Source organism: Penicillium verrucosum, assembly GCF_028828655.1.
Source record: "Penicillium verrucosum strain IBT 35672 chromosome Unknown utg000001l_segment0_segment0, whole genome shotgun sequence".
Lineage (NCBI taxonomy): Eukaryota > Fungi > Ascomycota > Eurotiomycetes > Eurotiales > Aspergillaceae > Penicillium > Penicillium verrucosum.
In genome coordinates this window covers 13,313,804-13,330,189 of record NW_026643210.1, presented here as the reverse complement: position 1 = coordinate 13,330,189, position 16,386 = coordinate 13,313,804, and the positions used below count along the sequence as shown (strand labels likewise).

The window sequence follows — 16,386 nt, the reverse complement described above, 5'->3', positions numbered from 1 at the left end:
ATAGCGATAGTAATACAGAGTAGTAAGATAATATAATGTGGTGATGCTGACACGGCGTTAACTCGCTCGGCATTTGCACCTTTTCCAATAATCTTGTCATGATCGGGGCTGGCACACGCATCAGCTCCGTTCAACATCGGTCTGGATAATTCCTGCGCCGCGTGGACCGCAGTACTGGGTCCAGATGACTTGGAACCAATGGATAGGCCGAACTGTCCGAGACAGAAAGGGTACAGAGTACAGAGTACAACGTAGTTTCATCAAGGTAGTCTACTGTGATTGTCTCATAGTCTACTCCGTAGAAAGGACAGATTAATGGTTGGAAGATAGAATAGTCTCGGGTGGGGGTGTTCAGCAAAGACACGTTGTATAATGGGGCCGGTGTGGGACAAGTGCCAGCTGTACCAGCTGTACCAGCTGTTTTGGTTTGGGAAATTATTGGGTGCGAATCAATGCCTGAACTGGGCAAGGTACTTGGTGTTAACTACCTAGGTAGGATCTAGATATTTTAGGTAATAATAGTATTAGAGAGGTGCATACCTATTAAATTAAGGATGAGAATCAATTATTGGATATTGAAACATGATACTACATAATGTACTAACTATATATAGAAACATTGAATATAGAGATATGCTCCAAGGTTCTTCAGAGAAGGACATTTAAGGCTTACGGAACCTTTCGGGAAGACGGGGGTGGTATTACCATGGGACAAGTCAGGCACTGATTTTTCTTTACATCGTATAACGTATTCTGTACCTGGGTAGAATAACTATAGTTACAACATACAAGGTAAACCAATTAAACGTTTCAGGTCAAACAAGGAAGTTGAATATAACTGGTTGAGGGGTATGCCTTGGACAAGGCGAAACAAAGTCTACAGCAAAATAATAAAACGAAAACAAAGCGAAAGCAGTGAGGCGAATGAACCTAAAATGGCATAAAACCCGCAGGCCACTAGTATTAGGAAAGTTGGGGATATATGCAGGAGACTGAATTGAGAAGAAGGAAAGATTAGCGTCATGACGATTTCCAAGAGAGAGAGAGAGGGGGGACTCGATCCCTTTCTATTCCGTATGAGGGAAATCATGGCCCTCGTGTTGATCGCCCCACCATTAACCAGATATATTCGAGATTTTGATTGGAAGGATTTCGAACAAATCGGATGAAGTGCTTAGACCAAATAACCGGTGAAAGTCAGAGAGAGTCTCTTGGGGGAAGAGAAATGATTTTAATTACTTAGAGGGGGGATAGGATGGATAGAATATTAGATTGGGCATCTGGCTTTTTGTCTTTGTCTTTGATAAGATCTTGTATCTTTTTTATTTTCTATTTCTATGTCTACTCCGTATGTCTGGATTACTACAAATTATCAAAGTAAAATTCCAGACCTTCGATTTGTGGCGCAGTCATTCGCCCCCTGGCATATTAGTCGGTTGGCTCGGAGTCTGAAAGTCTGAGTCTGAGAGTAGACCGGTAACTCTGACAGCTGATTCATTGTCCCATCTGAAGTTCCTTTTTTTTTTCAATTTCTCATGGCAAATCGGTCATATTGTTGATTCCTTTTACTTCTTCCTGCATTGCAAATCATCTCCAGTTTATTCTGGATCGGTGTGGAATCTTTGCTACGTCAACATTGGAACCGTCAGGTTGTTGACATTCCATATCTCTCCACCGCCTCTTCTTCCCCCTCTCCCCTCTCTCACTTTTATCTTCTTCCATCCCATTCAATTCAGGGCATTGAAAGCAAATATTGTCTACAATGTCCTCACCACCAGATATAGACCCATATGCAGTGCTTGGGGTTGCCAAGGAGGCCACCATCCCTGAAATCAGGGCCGCCTACCGAAAGCGGGTTCTCAAGTGCCATCCAGACAAGATTCAAGATGAGTCGCAGCGAATTGCTGCCCAAGATGAATTCCAGAAAGTCCAACAGGCCTATGAATTGCTTTCAGACGATGTCCGACGGACTAAACATGACCAAAAAGTCAAGATAGCCGAGTTGAAGCGGGAACTGCTGGAACGCAGACGAACGGATGCTATGTACAACGCCTCACGGGGAAGTGGATCCGGCAATCGCGAATTCCGCAATGGCCATATCGTGGAGGAGAGGGTCCCAATGGAAGTCTTCTTTGAGGAGGCAATGCGATTCACGGACGAACCTCGCTCCATGTCATCTCGCAAATACGAAGAGTTTGGTACACGCTCAAAGACGAAACCGACAGAAGAGAAGAAGAAGACTCGAGCACCGACGAGCATGTATCATCAAGCGAAGGAAATGCGGGATACGGCCAAAGCAACACATTCCGACCGTGCGAAGACGCGCGATCAGGAGCGACGACGACAGACCGAGGCAAAGTCCGAGGTAAAGTACAGTATCTTTGAATCCTATGCCGAATCCGACGAGGAGGCATCTGATTCCAGTGCTCCCCGTTATGTTCACAAGCGAACTTCAACAACGCCCCGCCGAGAGCGTGATTCGCGATCCCGACCATCGGAATCCTCTCGTCGTCGTGAACGCCGCTATGACGAGGATGGCGATCTGTCCGATCACTGGCAATCGAAGATCGATAGTCAGTACTTGAATGCAGAGGATTATATCGCATCCAAAGCGCAAAGTTCCAAGTCCCCACGACGGTACCATGGTCACGACTCAGCGGAACCAGAGTCTTCCAGTTCGCGATCCGCGGGACGGTCCACCCGCACCCGCCGTCGTTCTTCGTCGCGCGACAATTCCTACGAGCATCTTGAGTCGCCCCGAGCCTACGAGGCCAAGCCACCCAAGATGCAACCCTCTGCAACCTCCCCGGGTATCAAGGCGTCTCTCCGCCCATCATTCCTCAACACCCGCTCCGCAACCAACGCTGGCTTCACCCGCCCAAAGCGGGAGAGTCGCGACTCCACATTATACGAAATGGCCCACGAGCCACTACCATCGCGAACTTCCAAGATGCGCGATCGCAACGACTCGGGCTACTCCAGTCCCGGTACTCCTGAAATGCTCCCGAGGGGCACTTCTCCCAAGACGTCAACCCGCTACAAGATCGTCAAGGACCCAGACCACGTCGTTGTAGAACCGAAGTCATCAAAGTACCGCTCAGCGAGATCCCCTGAGCGGGATCGCGTACCCCCTATACGACAGACACCCAAGCGAAGCAGTACATTCCAAAGCTACACCGCAGAAGCCTCGCCTCGGGTTGAGACTCGGTCTGCGCGCCCTTCTTCTCGCCCTCATCCGGACGTATACATCGCCCGTCCGAAAGAGAATGAGGTCAAGTACGCCCGGACATACAAGCACGATGATATCAATTTCTCGCCGAGACGCGCCTATTACCCCGAAGAGGAGTATCGTCTTCCTGCTGTGAGCAGACGCCAGTCTGCCTATTAATTCAATCAACCATGAAACCCATGAAACATGATCACATACGACAAATCACGCCTACAATATGCTTCATATTTTATATTTTAAACATTGTCTATTTTTTTTTTCCAATCTTTTCAAGGAGTCTGGGCGTTTCCAATCCTCCGCTTTTCGCATATGCGTCGGCTGTTCCACCGCGCATTGGGGCTTTTTTTTTTTGGGACCGAGATCTCTATTCGTGTCACCTGGTTCTGCTTATCCCCGCGCAGCTGAGATGAGTGGCCAGGACTGGGCTGTATCTTTGTCACTACTGTTGGCGCATTAGGGCGGGTATGGGTGTGGACGTTGTGTTGCATCTGTCTTGCCTCAAATCCTGCACTTGTGGCGTATGCGTATGAAAGCGTCCTGTCGGGTTCTGCTTCTGACTACACTCTTCTTTCTCCCACTCTTCTACATTTTTTTTTCGCTCTCTTCTCTTCTCACTTCTTTTTTTATATACGTTGTTGCTCTCGGGCTATTTCCAGATACCCTGTGGACTACCTACCTTGTTGGAGAAATCCAATTAACGAATTACGCTTTTTCACATGATAAGTTATGCCATAACCTTGGTCCTTTGTTGGTTTCTTTGTTTCTTTTTTTTTTCCCCTTTCGTGTTGTAAGACGGATATGGTTGGGTTGGGTTGGGTTGGGCCACAGAAAGTGGCGGGGAAAGCCTCATAAGTTTGTGTACGGTGAAGGGATTTTCTAAGAATAGACTGTTGATGTATTTAGGGACACTTAATCGACCAGTGCAACGTTGGAAAATGTTTAGAAGACTGCAATTACTGACTTGTTATATTATTGGGGACTATTCAGCCTTGTTGGACCATCAAGGGCCGAGGCTTAATACGAATTTGATTGTCACTTCCCCCATAGGAACAAACTCAATACAATAAGCTTCCATTCTACTCATCCCTCTCTGTTTAACAAGTCGCTGATAAATGTTCATAGGAGATCTTTTGTTTTTAGCATGACCTGGTTCTAAGGTTAGCCTGGATGGAGGATAGATGGCACCTACACGGTGTACAGAGGCACCCTGCTATTCAAAGTAGGGGCGTAGTATCAATGACAATAACCAATATCAGACGAGCGGTTGAGATCTACTGTCCCTATCAAGAGATAATAGCGAGGTGTAATCACGACAAGGCTTTTAACTAGACATCTCATCACCAAGGTACATGGTTCGCACGATTTCTACTCTCAACTATTTGTACTAGGCTTACTTTATCTCTCAACTAAGTGGAAATTAATACTGAACTTAAGGCGTATCGATGCATTTTATTCCTGTTAGACCGTCCTCGCCACGGTATAAATCGACTTGCAGTGACAAGTTTTGCGGGTTAGGAGATTAGCCTGCCCCCAAAGGCCACCAGTCCACTGCAAGTGGTTGAGCTGTTTGTGTTGTAGATTTGCAAACTTCATATATTCACGTACTCGAACTCGGTAGCAGAGATAGAGGCATCGGACTAATCACACTGTCTACGACGAACGAAGATGGATACCCTAGCCGAAGTGTTCAGAGAACGAACATACTATAACCAGAAGCTTATTTCAACCTGTTGATAGAATGCAATATATCTCAAAAATCTGTTTCAATCTATAGAGATTAATGGTGTCGCCATCTTCGCGAAACTCCCGCCAGGCAGGTGTTCATCGACAACATTAGTAGACGACTTTGCTCACATCATTAGAATTTGGCACATCTACTAGATCTATAGGTAGCTGCTCAGGATACTGAATGATTGACGGAGTATTTCATGAATTGATAACAGATCATACAATTAAGGTCTGATGATATGTTACCACGTCGTCTTATGGGTTCACGAGCTCCATCATAGCCCCAACCGTTATACCACTACTTTTATACTTGAGTGTATAGTTATATAGCGACATATATCGATTTCTGGTGGTCCCTTTGGTTGTGCACGGACATACGCTACGATATATTGGTTTTGCGTCACTGTGGGTTCGACGGGTATCTGTAGATCCCCCGCGATCTCGTCTGAGAGATAAAAAAGGGAAATTGGGGTTATTCTAAGGTTTATACTTACTGAGGAAGGCACACCATTTGAGGTAGGCACGATCTGGGGACCTATTCGGGAAGGTACAACCTTGGAGACCTTATAGACTTTGCGGGAACTCTTAGTTGCCAAAGCCTTAGTTAGGGCCAAGTTGTTTTATTTTGTATTGTGACATGTCTTTTCGCTATAAGCTATAAAAGAAGAGCAAATTCCCCCAATCTGACTCTGATTATCCTCTAGAGCTTCTGATTGTTATTCGTGGACAGCAGCACAAGCCAATTCGTCAGACTTTCCGAAACAGAAAGGTAAGGTTACCAGGCATCGAGCGAAGCGAAATGCAGCATGTCAAAATATTTATACGCCCAACCGAGTGTCCATATGTGGAATTCCAGGGTCAATTGATCGGCGTATTTTTCTAGATGTGGCTAGGCAAGGTTATACTAATGACCAGCTTCCAAAACAATATCCAACATTACATCTGTAGAGCCAAATAGATGTTCAGATTATCCAAGTCCTACTTCGCAATGTCAACTTTCTTTTTTACGGCAGTACAAACAAGTGGCATACTTAATTATATTAATGTCAATATCAAATCACATTGTTGAGGGAAAGATCACCGAAGCTATGTACGCGAGTGGGAGACACCTAGTAATGGTATCATATATTAATAACAAGCCGCCAGGGTTCTATGCCTACCTTGGCCTAATTTACTTCTTGCTAGCACGCTGTGTCTAGGCGCCTGTGCGCCAATTTTCTATTTTAAACAAGAACGTATAATGCACACATCTAAAGAGCAAATCAGTATTAGAACCAAAGATACTGGGATGTTGCATCTCAGAGTGAAGATGTAGAGCTTACCATAGACAGGCCCAGGATCATTGAGAACCAGAAGAAGGCATTCTAGGAAGGAAGTCAGTAAGAACCGCCAAATATCAAACAGAAAAAAACAACAGCTTACATTGAGAATTGTGCGGCCACGGAAAAAGCGAGATTTTTGAATGGCAACAATAGGCAGCTGAAGCATCATAGCCAGGAAACCGTATCCCCGAAGCTTCTTGGTGATGCAGCTCATAACTAGCTCGTGAAATATAGAGCTGACTAGGAATGTGATGACCATAGCCATAGGCTGGGAAAAGTTACACCGGGCGGGCCAGTAGACGTGGCGGAAAAGGAAGTGGTGGACAGGGACGTTCCACTCGCGGGAAAATTCCAACCTAGATAAGAATTGGTTAATCAAATTGCCTGAACGTATAAAACCGTAATCCCAACGTACCAGTCACAGGAATTCCACCAGTCTGCATAAAAGTGACGATCAGCGAACCGAGTCAGCTCTGCAAACGCACCCAGCACATATTCGAAGATGACGAGAAACACCAGCAGGAAGATAATCATGAAGGGAAAGAGGAGCATGCTGATGGTTTCAGCAAGGACGAGAGCCTTGTCTGTGACGCTGTAGACGACACGGAGTTGGGCACTGGCCTCTGCCAATACGGGGACGATGAATTCCTCGCTTGTCAGGGTAAGCAGGAAGATGCAACCAAACACAGCAGCGGCCTTCCAGCCAATTTCTGACCAGCGCCGCTCCTTTCGGCGGGGATACTCTAGCTCATAGCAAAGGGTCGGACAAAAGAGGAAGTCCACATAGTTTCCAATGTGCAGGTTCTGCGGGTACGAGATGTTGCCCAACGGGGAGGTCAACTCCGTGGCCAGATCTTCGCGCAGTCTCTCCAATGGTTCTGCGGACTGGTCTTCGTCAAGCTGCTTCATTGACGGCCGACGTCGGTGCACCTCCGGGTAATGAATGGCAGCCGGGGGCTCGGGTGCCTTTGGCCCTGGCTTATCGAGGAAGGCAAGTTGGCGCTCTGTCTCGCTGAGATGCCCGTTATAGAAAGCGTACGAATGCAGCTTCATTAGAATGGTCAGGGTGTGCAGCGTGAAGAACACCTGCGCAGTCCAGGTCCATTGCATCATGAAGGGCCAGCTGTTTGTTCCTGTCAGTCCTTTTTCCGGGTTCCAGTGCCCAAACAAGCCATAAACTCACTTTATCCATAGAACCAGCCAAAATGCCTCACCCAAGCTCTGTAAGATCATACCCCCGCGTGCCCATCGCAGCCACTGCGGACCACCCCGCCACAGCCGGTGCATAGGCAAAACGAGTCCCGAGCTTATCACCATGGCCGCATCGCTGAGCCCCATCCCCCACACATTGGCCGTCAAGAGACTCCAAACACGCACCTGTAAGGGGTATCCGGTATCCTTGATATTGCGCAAGATGCTGGTCCCGACCATGATGGCCAAGCCAATCCAAAAGAGTGTAAAGAACCCTCGGAAGTTATGATAGTCACTATCGGGATCGAAATGTGACACCCGAGGCACATAGTCTATAGTATAGAACAGGCGGTTCCGGGCGCGGACTTGCTTCCTCGCGGTTGAGATCGAATGCGCTGAAGGGGGAGCATCTTCGGAAACAGGGGTTGAGTGGCCACTACGGATGCGAGAAACACATTAGTTATTGCCTTAAATCCAGTCCGGTCGTGTAAATCGAGGGCATTTCACCTTGTATCATGGACTAGCTTACCCACTGGAAGGGGGAGAGCCACGTCGGACTTTCCATCATGCTGTATCGGCATGGCGCGCGGCCGCATATTCGCGGATTCATTCCGGGAGACGGCGGTAGACATCCTATATGGACACAATTGCAGAATCAGGGGGTTGCACATTGAAGACACTGAGATGTAAACTTAGAAACACCTAAGACAATGTGGGGTCAGCTCTGTTTGGGTTTGTTTGGACTCGAAACTCGAAACCAAAAATCACGGGTCACTACGTCAGACTGCCTCGATAGTTAGTATGTTGTATGTTATCGGTTTACATGCAAGCTAGGCAGATACATATGTATATTTAGAGGCTCAAACTGTTGAATTTGTTGACATGTTTACATATCAGAGTATCTTTATTATCCATGAAGATTTGGATATTGTATTTTAGTGCAATTTAACCGCACCCTTTTCTCTTTCGATAAGTATATATTTTGTACTATAGATCCTTTATAGATGAGGTGTATTTTTTTATCTCCGAACTTCCATTGTAATTTCCAAAACTGCCACTTATGTCAGACTGCCTCAGGTATATATACAAAGGCGGTGTAGATAAATGGTATCAAAGAGTCAGGTGATCCAGGGTAGCCAAGCTAGTCCTCTTCCATACTAGTGCCCCATGCCAAGATGCCAGGTCGACTGCCATGAGGAATAATAATACAACAAGTCCAGACCTCCAGACCAACAGCCTTGACACTTCTTTTGTTTCATTGGTTTTATGAGCGCAGTGCTAGGTTCATCTACTTGCACCTGACTTTTTCCCTTCCTCTCCATTGAATACCTCCCCTCCTCGCCCCGCCGGGGGTCCCTCTGGCCGCCATGTCTTCCCGTAAGTGCTGCCCGCCGCCCCTCCTCTCCCCTGAGATGCATTCTAACCACGCAATCCAATCTGTCTACAGTCAAGCAATTCATCCGTAACGTCCGATCAGCAAAGACCATCGCCGATGAACGTGCAGTTATCCAAAAAGAAAGCGCCGCTATTCGCGCCTCGTTTCGAGAAGAGAGCCATGACTCCGGCATCCGGTTCGCTTCAGCATCCACCTCAATCGATTACTTGATCGATCTCTAACAATCGATAGGAGAAATAATGTCGCCAAGCTCTTGTATCTGTTTACTCTCGGAGAACGGACTCACTTCGGCCAAATCGAATGTCTGAAGCTACTCGCCTCCCACCGATTCGCCGACAAGCGGTTGGGGTATCTGGGGACCATGCTGTTACTAGATGAGAACCAAGAAGTGCTAACACTTGTGACCAACTCTTTGAAAAAGTAAGCTGCACTGTGGTTGACTTGGCGTTGGTGACTTGGCTGACCCTGGACTAACTGAAATGCAGTGACCTCAACCACTCCAACCAATATATCGTCGGCCTCGCTCTTTGTACCCTCGGAAACATTGCGTCCGTTGAAATGTCCCGTGATCTTTTCCCCGAAGTCGAAAACCTTATGTCGACCGCGAACCCCTATATTCGACGGAAAGCAGCGATCTGTGCCATGCGCATATGTCGCAAGGTTCCAGACCTGTACGAGCACTTCCTCGAGAAGGCTAAGAACCTGTTGTCAGACCGGAACCATGGCGTTCTTCTCTGTGGGCTGACATTGGCGATTGATCTATGTGAGGCGGAAGAAGAGGATGAGGAGGAAGGAGGACCAGCGGGCGTGATTGAAATGTTCCGGCCGTTGGCTGGAGGGTTGGTTCGTGCTTTGAAGGGGCTAACAACCTCCGGATATGCCCCCGAGCATGATGTGTCCGGTATCACAGATCCTTTCCTCCAAGTCAAGATCCTTCGGTTCTTGCGTGTATTGGGTCGGGGAGATGTGGCCACCAGCGAATTGATCAACGACATCCTGGCCCAGGTGGCCACCAATACGGATTCCTCAAAGAACGTCGGCAACTCTATCCTATATGAGGCCGTTCTTACGATTCTGGATATTGAAGCCGACTCTGGTCTAAGGGTGCTGGGCGTCAATATTCTCGGCAAATTCCTGGCTAACAAGGACAATAATATCCGTTATGTTGCGTTGAACACCCTGAATAAGGTTGTTGCAATTGAACCAAATGCGGTGCAGAGGCATCGCAACACGATCTTGGAATGCCTGCGGGATCCTGATATTAGCATTCGCCGGCGAGCGCTCGATCTCAGCTTCATGTTGATCAACGAAGATAATGTGCGGGTGCTGGTGCGGGAACTGCTGGCCTTCCTGGAGGTGGCCGACAACGAATTCAAGTCCGTGATGACAACACAGATAGGTATCGCGGCCGATCGGTTCGCACCTAACAAGCGCTGGCACATGGACACGATTCTGCGGGTTCTCAAGCTGGCTGGGAACTACGTTAAAGAACAGATCCTGTCCTCATTTGTCCGTCTCATTGCGACCACCCCTGATCTGCAGACCTACGCGGTACAAAAGCTCTTCTCGTCATTGAAGGAGGACATCTCACAGGAGGGTCTCACGCTGGCTGCGACATGGACCATTGGTGAATATGCTGATAGCCTCCTTCAGGGTGGTCAGTACGAGGAAGAGGAACTGGTCAAGGATGTGCGGGAGAGTGATCTTGTTGACCTCTTTACCAACATTCTCAACAGCACCTACGCCTCCCAGATTGCTGTCGAATACATCATCACTGCATCCATGAAGCTTACTGTGCGCATGTCGGATCCCGCTCAAATTGAACGTCTGCGCCGTTTGCTTTCCAGCCGAACCGCAGACCTGAGTGTAGAAATTCAACAGCGTGCCGTTGAATACACCAATCTGTTTGGCTACGATCAAATCCGCCGTGGTGTGCTCGAGCGGATGCCCGCACCTGAGATCCGTGAGGAACAACGGGTACTAGGTGCTGCTCCTGCTGCTAAGAAACGTCAGAGTAAGCTTCTCCGTGGGAAGTCGACAACAAAGGCCGCCAAACCTGCAGAGCATGACCTGCTCCTTGACCTGGTTGGTGGATCCGACGCCCCTGTCACGAGCCCTACCTCGAACGGATCGAACACCGCCGATCTGCTGGCAGACATTCTTGGCGGAGACTCGGGCATGTCTTCTCCCTCGCCGGGGCCTGGTGGCCAGAAGAACCCGAACAGCGCCATCATGGACCTGTTTGGCTCCAACGGTCCTTCGCCATCCCCTCAGCCCACACAACCTGCATCCGCCTCGATGGATCTGCTAGGTGCAGGAGGAATGGGTGCCTCCGCGCCTTCGCCCTCCACATCTCCCGCACCTGTCACTGCTGCGACCCCCGCACACACCGCGCTGAACAAGGACGGTCTCGTACTTACCTTGCAAGTTCAACGAAGCGGGACCAACGCCCAGATACTGGCCCGCTTCCGCAACGACTCCAACTTCGACCGATTCACTAGTGTCGGCTTGCAAGCTGCCGTGCCAAAGAGCCAGCGGTTGCAGCTGAGCGCAATCAGCAAGGCCGATCTGGAGTCTGGCGACGAGGGCACACAATCAATGCGTGTGACCGCTCTGAATGGGGTATGTCAAGTTCCCCCTTCCTATCTTACACTTTTGCCTTCTTTTGGATCTCAAACTAACCTATTACCTCCAGGCTCTTCCTACCAAACTTCGTCTCCGTCTTCGTGTTACTTCAGCCCGCGATGGTGGAAACCCTGTCACCGACCAAGTGGACTGGTCTGAGCCGTAGATCAAATCGGTGGCAGTGATGCTAAAAGCTCATCCAAACGAATGTTTAATTTTCCCATGAACAGTCAAATCCAGTTTTATACACCCCCGTTCTCTGCACCTTCCTCGCTTCTATCTATCTAGACTTTTGTTCTGCCATTGATTTCCTTTTCCTTTTCTCTTGTACTTCGTTTCACTACCTGGAGGGAGGGATTTTTCTTATTGTACATGCTTCAGATGAAAGTTTTAGTGTACGGCAAAGTGCAAGGAGTCCATGTAGTTAATGGCCTATATGAGAGTAGTGTGCTCCTTCCTATATGTTTGTACTTATTAGACACTAGTAGAAGTTGAAGTGCGTTCAAAATAGTGATACCTATGACGCAAACTAGATCCAAATACATAAACCGAAAATGCAATACGCGACAGAAAGCAAGGCTCTATAACTTGAAAAGACAATTCAGATCAACTGCATTCTCCGCAAGGGAAAAAAAAAAAAAAAGAGAAAAGAAAAGTCCGTATATAATTCCGAAAGCAAAGAGACAAGTGACTCCATGGCAAAAAAAACAAAAGAATGCAAGGTCGTATGATTTGTCCAAAGTCCAAGGCGTGAGCCCAATCTATAAGGCAGAACCGGAATATACCAAGACGCCAGAATGGTACATAATATGGAGAGCAAGTCCAAAATGTATAGCCAAGCCAATCAGATGTGCTCAATGGGGCCCTCGGGGAGCAGCACCTCTCCCTCTCTCCGGTCACGGGGCAAGCAAGCCTTGAGCGGGGGGGCGGACGATGTCATTGAACATAAAAGTTCCATAGACAAGAAGCGCGAAGCCGGCAACTTGGAGCCATTTGAAGCTCTCCCAGCCAAGTCCAAGCGAAACAAGCCAGATGAAGAGCGTGCGGCAGGTGTCGATTGTGCTACGAGAAGTAGCAGAGACAGTACGGGTGACAGAGAGACCGAAGAAGTTGAAGCCACTAGAACAAACGTTAGAAGGGAGTATAGCGACAGGGACTTGAGCAGCAAGATAAACACATACCCGATACTGATCATGATGAACACGCTCGATATGGCAACAGCACGGTTATTGAAAACCTCATGCAATCCCTGTTTGATATCAAAGTAGCCATATCGGCCGGCATCGGTCCGTCCAACAATAAGATACATGATGAACATGCCAACGATAGTAACCAAAAATCCGAAGACACCTTCCCAACCCACGACATGGATCGGTTCCATGGCGTAATTCTCCAAAATCCACTCCTCCAGTACAAACTGGGTGGCTGTGAAGATCTGCGCTGCGGCAATAAGCAGCACACCAATGATAGCCTGGACAGCCTCAGGGGTCCGAGCGACATCACGCGCCTGGATAAGAGCACGCGAGGCCGCATCAGTAGCACTCCCATCATGGGTGATATCGTGGTCTGACTCCCCACTGAATAGAGCTCCAGAAAGACCCACAATAGCCACACCGAGAACGACAATGAAGAGTGCACTCCACTGGTATAAGTGGAGTCTGCGGCGAAGGAAGAGAACACTGAACAGGCCTACGAAGAGGACGAGGGCACCCCGGGTCATCTGGTAGATACTGGCTGCCACAAATAGAAGACCCACGTTCATAAGGGTTGTGCCGGCGATATCGCAGCTCGACGGCGCTGCAAGAAGTAGGGTCTTCCATCCGCGGAGTGGGATGCGGCTGTCATCTTCGGGTAGGGGCTTGGGGTGTCTGCTATCACTATCGAGTTCATCGACTGTGTGATCGTCGTCATGATCGAGGCCTTCGTCGTCGCCGTTTATCGGGTGATATCCGCCAGTTAGAAGAGGCGAGGGGTCACTGGATAGCCGCGGTGCGATGTATTGACGGTAGAGGAAGGTTAAACCGATAACTAGCCAACAGCCCATTTCACCCATAAACATTACGGCTCTGTTTTACCATATGGTGTTAGCATTCATCGCTAGTGTTGCAAAGCTTTATCATCAACACGAGGTCAAACCTACGTTTGAATGACAGGCTGTTCGAACAGCTTCCGCTGGCTGGGATCTGGGGAATCGCAGTTCCGGACACATTGCATATCCTGTTCGACATGCAGCGATTAGTTTGTGTTTCTTATTTCTTTGTAGCTCTGGATGGAGGACGAACCTGATACTTGTTAAGAATGGTGTTGCACACCCCGGTCACAAGCATCATTGTGACCAGGATGGGAATGAGGGCCTTGTTTGCCATCTTGTCCCACTGTGTTTGTAAAAGTTAGTACAAGTGGTTAAGAGGATAAGAAGATGAAGCGAGGAGACCCTTGGAGAAGCCAAGTGAGGAGACAAAGCGGAGAGCTTATCGCAGCTGATAACATATGTCACGGTATCAGGACTCCCCACAAGGTACCCGTAGACATCACATTGGGCTTCTACATACAACGTTGTACATTAGTCTATTCTATATATTCCAAACTCTCTAGGACTCAAATGATATCTAAATATGCATATACTGGATCTACTCACTTCTTATGTTTCCCTTTTTTGAGTGCTCAGTCCTTGCTTTTCGCTGAGTATAATTAAGCACGGCCTTAACCCCAATTTTCTGAGTATTACATAATCACACCGACTATCCATGGATCCTCCATGCCAAGCATCAGTAGCAACGATCCATACTTGAACTACAAGTTATCTACGGAGTAACTAGGGACAAGATAGATTTGATTCTTATGCAGATTGTCGATTTGGGGACTAGATATGGCTCTTTTATGTATTTGCCAACTCTTGAACCGATTTCTAGCTCAGTTGCTCCAAGCCGTATATGGCTGAGTAGCATCAATAACCTGGTACTTGGTTGGTAAGAAAGGTGAATAGAGTATGGTGCTAACAAAGATAATCATTCCAATTATCTGGTCTTACATATTTACAAGGAAGAGACTCGGTGTCCAATATTTCCCTCTGAAAGTGAATATCTTTTTCTGCTCTTATTGGAGGAGGGTTAGACAAAGCCTTCTGAAACAACCTGGGAAGGTCATGCAGTGAGCAGCGAGAAGACAAGGAAAACATCTAGTATATCAACCTTCGAATAAAGTACCTTTCTAAAATTACTTTCAATGCTACGCTAAGTATCCTAGAGTAGTATCAAAGTTCTTTCACAGGGCACTCGCCCATCCACGGCGATGCCACATTCAATTATACATATATCCTTGGCATTCTAGCCCATTTCCACCTCTTTGAGCAGATAAATATAGACCCTGCTTCCTCGAAAAAAAAAAAGAAGAAGAAGAGGAAGAAGAAGAAAAGCCAACTACGCTCTCAAGCAGTCCTAGAGAAAATGGGGTTCTTCTACCTTGGCAACTTCATTGCTCTCATCGGCATCCTTTTGGTCAGTCCGACAGCAACTTCAGGCGCAGCTGTTGCTGCTGCACCTCAAGCAGATAGCAACGGCATTTGTTACAAATATGTTGTTCAGGCTGGTGAAACTTGTTCTGCAATTGCTCAAGCACACTCCATCACCACGGCTAATATCGAAACCTACAACGCTCGAAGCTGGGCATGGCCTGGATGCGGACAGATATCGCAGGGCTCTTTTATCTGCCTCAGTCCTGGAGAGCCTCCAATGCCAGTTGCGCTTCCAAATGCTGTTTGTGGCCCCCAAGTGCCTGGAACAGCACGCCCCAACAGCTGGTCTGACCTTGGGTCTTTGAATCCATGTGCAGCCAATGAATGTGTGAGTCGAGAGTTTGAAACCCTTTCTCTGGGTTTGACATCTAATATTGTTAACAGTGCTCTTCGTGGGGTCTTTGTGGAACCACTTCGGACTTTTGCACTTCTGGGGCCCATGCCACTACTGCATTATATTCAGCCACATCGAAAAAGACTACCACTTCTATTAGCACAACTAAACCTATTCATCAACATGTTGCTAGCATTGAGACTTCATCCACTAGCAAGGCCACATCGACCAAGACAACCAAGTATGTCCCCACATCTACGTCAACTACTTCAACCCGCAAAACCACGACGTCAACCAAATCATCCCAAACAAAAACAAAAACAAAAACCAGTACTAGCACTAAAACAGCCAAAAAGCCACCTGTTAAATCATGGGTACTCAAAATGTACACCAAGAAGAACTGCGCGGGTGACTACTACATACTGAAAGGACACAATGTGGGCTACGATAATGTCTGCTTGGACCTACATGGAGGTCTAAGCAGCAAGGACACAGACACAGATGTTTCTTGCAAATGGTTTACAAACAACGGAAAATCCACCTCTGCTTGTGATACCAGCACCCTCGAGAGACCTCAATCCTGGACAGTTGAGACTGGTATCTGCACTATATACGAGACAAAAAAGTGTAAATCTAGCCTGTATGCTAATGCTTATACGCCTGGGTTGAATTCTCCTTGTCAGAATCGGGATAAATTTGATACGCCGAAGTTTCTTTCTATGAATTGTTATACTGAGGGTTGAGGTTGAGGGCTTTGGATGTGATGTATTACTTTTTGGTCTAACCTTTGGGGTTTGATTCATGTTATAGGACTCATGCTTATACTATAAGGACATCTCTGTGGTTTTCTGAGATTCATTGACGATCTATTGTTTACTTATGTAGATTTATATTGGAATAATGTTGACGGTAACATTGCCTTGGGTTACGATCAGCTCCAAAAAGTCTTGCATTCTACAAAATATCCTTCAAATCTCTCATTAGTTCTTTTCGTATTCTGTCCAGCATTTATCACATGATGACTCTGGGGCTGCTCACTGAGTCTGA

General features: G+C 47.5%; 5 protein-coding genes across 5 annotated transcripts; 3 read left to right on the top strand and 2 right to left on the bottom strand.

The window, feature by feature from the left end:
* Positions 1-1,762: 1,762 nt before the first annotated feature.
* Positions 1,763-3,388, top strand: N7516_004895 (J domain-containing protein; the record flags this gene model as incomplete). Its single annotated transcript, XM_057217615.1, has 1 exon — positions 1,763-3,388. The coding sequence occupies one exon, from the start codon at positions 1,763-1,765 to the stop codon at positions 3,386-3,388; it is 1,626 nt and encodes a 541-aa protein (XP_057079498.1).
* A 2,792-nt stretch (positions 3,389-6,180) lies between these two features.
* Positions 6,181-8,102, bottom strand: N7516_004894 (putative sterol o-acyltransferase (APE2); the record flags this gene model as incomplete). Its single annotated transcript, XM_057217614.1, has 6 exons — positions 6,181-6,207; positions 6,280-6,321; positions 6,380-6,635; positions 6,695-7,402; positions 7,463-7,906; positions 7,978-8,102. The coding sequence occupies 6 exons, from the start codon at positions 8,100-8,102 to the stop codon at positions 6,181-6,183; spliced, it is 1,602 nt and encodes a 533-aa protein (XP_057079497.1).
* Positions 8,103-8,837: 735 nt separating this feature from the next.
* On the top strand, positions 8,838-11,657 carry N7516_004893 (AP-1 complex subunit gamma; the record flags this gene model as incomplete). Its single annotated transcript, XM_057217613.1, has 5 exons — positions 8,838-8,847; positions 8,918-9,041; positions 9,098-9,286; positions 9,352-11,488; positions 11,562-11,657. The coding sequence occupies 5 exons, from the start codon at positions 8,838-8,840 to the stop codon at positions 11,655-11,657; spliced, it is 2,556 nt and encodes an 851-aa protein (XP_057079496.1).
* A 730-nt stretch (positions 11,658-12,387) lies between these two features.
* N7516_004892 (putative nucleotide-sugar transporter) lies at positions 12,388-13,857 on the bottom strand (the record flags this gene model as incomplete). The annotated part of the gene is made up of 4 exons (XM_057217612.1): positions 12,388-12,610; positions 12,673-13,557; positions 13,632-13,708; positions 13,774-13,857. 4 exons carry the CDS (start codon positions 13,855-13,857, stop codon positions 12,388-12,390), a joined length of 1,269 nt encoding a protein of 422 aa, XP_057079495.1.
* Positions 13,858-14,937: 1,080 nt separating this feature from the next.
* N7516_004891 (Peptidoglycan-binding Lysin subgroup) lies at positions 14,938-16,082 on the top strand (the record flags this gene model as incomplete). The annotated part of the gene is made up of 3 exons (XM_057217611.1): positions 14,938-15,333; positions 15,390-15,580; positions 15,677-16,082. The coding sequence occupies 3 exons, from the start codon at positions 14,938-14,940 to the stop codon at positions 16,080-16,082; spliced, it is 993 nt and encodes a 330-aa protein (XP_057079494.1).
* Between the last annotated feature and the right edge of the window lie 304 nt (positions 16,083-16,386).